The sequence below is a fragment of the Acomys russatus genome, chromosome 15 (assembly GCF_903995435.1).
Source record: "Acomys russatus chromosome 15, mAcoRus1.1, whole genome shotgun sequence".
NCBI lineage: Eukaryota > Metazoa > Chordata > Mammalia > Rodentia > Muridae > Acomys > Acomys russatus.
This window is the reverse complement of record NC_067151.1, coordinates 8,532,502-8,536,398: the sequence shown is the minus strand read 5'-3', so window position 1 is coordinate 8,536,398 and position 3,897 is coordinate 8,532,502. Positions and strand designations below refer to the sequence as shown.

The following is a 3,897-nucleotide window of genomic DNA, read 5'->3' as shown; positions in this document are numbered from 1 at the left end:
ACAGGGGCATTTGGGAAGTGATTTATTATGAAGGTAGACAATTTTGACTCTACCATGTAAGGGTACACACAGATGGTCCCATGAACCAGACAGTGGACCCAGCCTCCAGCATCACCAACCCCTGATGTCATTGCTTCCACAATGTTGCAGACATGTTTAATCTGATAAAAATATCCTGGAATCACCCTACCTCCCCTTCCTCCTTATAGCCTTCCCTGTTTAGGACAGACCCCCTTCACATTGCCTTACGTGATGAAATAGACCAACGGTTCCTTTGTAGCACTGAGTAGCTTGCCAGTATGTTGTACTTATGAGTAAAAGCAAACAAAGCTAAAGTAGGACACAAAGCTAAGAGAACTCACAAGTGGAACCACACTAGGGTAGGTCAGGCAAGCACAAAGCCAACACTCTCACCTGCTCCATCAGTTTGGAAGGAAGACATTTGCACGAATGCAGGGACCTGAATACTGGAGACATAAGACTCCACGACCGGCGTCAGTGCTGGCCTATCAGGAACATTTCCTAGAAAGGCAACCTGAAGATCTGGATGGTCAAGAACTCAGATGCCCATGTCCAGTGGTACCCAGCTGTTAGTGACTTCAAATAGGCAACAGAGAATTGACTCACAAGGAGCCTTTCAGTTAGAAAGAGCATCCCTCCAGGGCCGGCATGAACTCATTTTTTCTAGGCATCCGGTATAGTTATAAACCACTCTTACTTTTAGAGAGTAAAATGATTTTTATTTGCTGACAAAGTCCGACTTCAGCATACTTTCATTTTATTAAGGGCAAAGGCCAACTAGTCCTCAGACTCGGACCCATCTTCATCTTGACTAATCTGGAAATAGCGCAGTTCGTAGGTCTCCTTGTCAGATGCAACCACTCGGAGCCAATCACGGAGATTATTCTTCTTAAGGTACTTCTTGGTAAGATATTTCAAATACCTTTGAGACAAAAGCCATGATTTCATTAAGACATAACCCTACTATGGAGGCATGTCTTATGACCCCCAATTCATTAGCCCTTTAGGAGAAGAGCAGCCTCCCAGTACTATGTACAATTTTCATCTCATAAACCCGCAGTCTCTCTACCTAAAACATCCCATGTTTGACACTAAGGAGAGCAATGACAGCTCCGTCATCCTATTCCACAAACACATCACAACAGACTAACACACCACGCTGTTCACACATGTTCTGTGAGACATCCCATTACAACTTAAAACACAACTAACCTTTTAGAGAACTGTTTCTCAGAAACAACTGTGATCTTATTCTTCAAGCGTTCAATGTGAACAACATTCCCGAGATTTCCAGTTTTCCCATTGACTTTAACCTTCTCCCGTAGAAATTGTTCCTATTTCGAAAGAGAAAAAATGCAAAACTAGGGAAGAAAACCCTAGATCATCACTAGGGAAGGTACCCTAGGAGCAGAACTTGGGTTAATATCAAGCACTAAACGGAAATGACAAGAACTATGCAATTACAGTAAAACAGACACTTACAAAATTTCCAGAATCAAAAATCCCATCTTCTACCGGATGAGTAAGGTCCAAATGGAACCTCCAGGTTGACTTCTTAGGCTTCTTGTCTTTCTGCTAAAAACATAGTTACGCTATTAAGGCAATTCATACAGCATGCATGTTGTATAGTGACGCTACGCACAGAATGACTCACTATCTAAGGAGCCTGAACGTGTAAGGGCACACTCATCAACTTGGCTTAAACCAAGTCTTTGGTCAATTCTCAGGGAAACCTTCCACTTTGCCACTAAGTACCTCACGAATGCCGAGTTAAAATAGAATATACGGTGAGGTTATTTGCTTGATTCCAATGTATTTCCAATTTCAAAGCAAAACACCCACTTGCGTGTTTTCTGGTTTAAGTTGTTTGAACTTCCAACAGCACGTTCAAATCAATACGTTTATTAAGCTTTGTTGTACTTCATCCAAATAGATCCACCCAAATTGCTACCAATTAGTTAATAGTCTACGCCCCCGGGAAGCCTTGTCAATTACTCCCCACCCTCCAATTATCACAAACCCGGAACTAACATTTGCGTGAACGAAGTGACTCGACTTACTACTTATTGCTGTGCAAAGAACAGGTAATCCCGATGGGTTTATTGCCTCTTTAACCAATAGTTTTGAGTCCTAACTCAGCAAGCTTATTCTTAATACTGTTTGGCTAAAATGACGTTCCGAAACGTTTAAAACACTTTTCTCATGCTGCTAGGTGATTGCAAGAGCGCGCCGGGCCCTTTAACCTCTCCTCTTCCAGCCGTACAGCGGCGGCAGGTCATCAGGAGCCAGGGAGAGAGCAAGCTCGAGCGCCCCATCACCTGTCTAAGCTGGCCGCGAGCTCGGGTCCAGCTCCGCCAGGCCGCATGGCAAACACGGACGGGGCGGAAGCTCGGCATCCTATACCGTCAGTAGGGATCCCCGGGCCGAGCGCACTGCCTACTGCCTTCTCTAACTAGGCGCTCACACTTGCCAGATGCGAAAGCCACCTGCATTGCCTACGGAGGACGTCAGGCAAGCGCGTGTACTCACCGGAGCCATGTTGAGCAGCGACCGTGGGAAGAGAGCGCGCCTCCGCGGCGCGCACGCTTTTATATGGAAGCGTTGCGTCATACGCAAGCGCGCAAGCGTGTAGCGCCTAGGAGCCGGATATGGACAGGCGTACGCACGTCACGTCACCTAGGAAACGAGGCGTGGCGTTGGGGCGCGGATGCTTCGGAGTTCGCCATCTAGTGGGTGGCGGTAGTAGAGCTGCTTCTCTGTGCCTGGCTGCTGTTTCCCAAATTTACAAAACGAAGAGTGGAGAATGTTCAAGGCATGCAGGAATTCTCTTTCCCAACTCAGGGCAAGGCAGAGTCTTAATGCTTTGTTGTTGTTTTGTTTTGTTTTTTAGTGTTTAAAGATGTTTTCACTATTTCAAGGATACATTTACAATGAGACAGGTTAACTCCTGGCAACTCCCACCCTACCTCAAAGAAGACAATGAGCCTCAAAGAACCTACTCAAGGAGATGGCTTCAAACGTGGCAAACCAGCCACTGGACAAAACAGACAGAACTCTGTACAAAAATGGGCAAGCTTGAATGCAGGCAGAGTCGACAGACAAACTGCCAAGACAGGGCAAGCAAGTCCTCAACAGTTCCTGCCTCACAAATATGCCTGTCAGATACACTGGGCGGGAGGGCTAAAGATGATGCTCCAATGTTATAGAGAATTCTGGGTGGCCATTCAGGCAGCAAACCATCTCCGTCATCTTTTCATTTGGGAAGGTGCTAACCTGCACTTCCAGTTTCCTCAGGAATTAATTTCATTCCTTCTCAAGGCTCTGGTGGGGTTGAAGATGAGATAGTTTAGTTTTATAATTAAGCCTAGTTGTTTAGGGGTTTAGATGTTTCTAGGTCTAGATAGATGATCCAAGCTGACAGTTATGAGATATGACAGATATTAATTTACGTTCAGATTCCAGATGTCCAGATTCCAAAAGATGTTTGCTTCAAGGCTACCAAATACAAATAGCCAAAACATTATGGATGTAACATAAACACACACACGTACATACACAGACAGACAGACAGACAGACAGACACACCCCAATACTGATTGTTTCATGGTTCCTCTTGCCACAGGCAGTCCACTGTATACATGTGCAACAAAATAAATGCATATGTAAACATATTTAATAAAAATGTTAAAAATAAAAAATAAAATGGGTGAAGTGTGCAAAGGCTTTACCATATTGATAACATTCATAGTTTTTCTATCCTGTATGAATTCTTTCATGATTTTGAAGACTACTGTCATGTGCAAATCCTTTACCACATTGACTGTATTCATACGGTTTCTCTTCAGTATTAATTCATTCAGGATTTTGAAGATTATT

The 3,897-nt window shown here is 44.2% G+C and overlaps 1 protein-coding gene across 2 annotated transcripts; it reads right to left on the bottom strand.

Annotated features, from left to right (window-relative positions):
- Positions 1–718: 718 nt before the first annotated feature.
- Positions 719–2,621, bottom strand: Rpl22l1 (ribosomal protein L22 like 1). 2 transcript variants are annotated; one of them, XM_051156812.1, is made up of 4 exons: positions 2,551–2,621; positions 1,504–1,596; positions 1,234–1,355; positions 719–943 (listed from the first exon to the last, which is right to left on the bottom strand). In XM_051156812.1, the coding sequence occupies exons 1-4, from the start codon at positions 2,557–2,559 to the stop codon at positions 799–801; spliced, it is 369 nt and encodes a 122-aa protein (XP_051012769.1). In that variant the 5' UTR covers positions 2,560–2,621; the 3' UTR covers positions 719–798. The 2 variants fall into 2 exon arrangements, with proteins under 2 accessions (XP_051012769.1, XP_051012770.1); XM_051156813.1 differs by having other exon boundaries at positions 1,504–1,593; positions 2,551–2,616.
- Between the last annotated feature and the right edge of the window lie 1,276 nt (positions 2,622–3,897).

Coding starts and splice junctions, on each gene's coding strand:
- Rpl22l1 (XM_051156812.1), bottom strand. Junction 1,356..1,503: donor TTTTTGATTCTGGAAATTTT/GTAAGTGTCTGT, acceptor CTTTCGAAATAG/GAACAATTTCTACGGGAGAA. Junction 944..1,233: donor GAGAAACAGTTCTCTAAAAG/GTTAGTTGTGTT, acceptor TTTGTCTCAAAG/GTATTTGAAATATCTTACCA.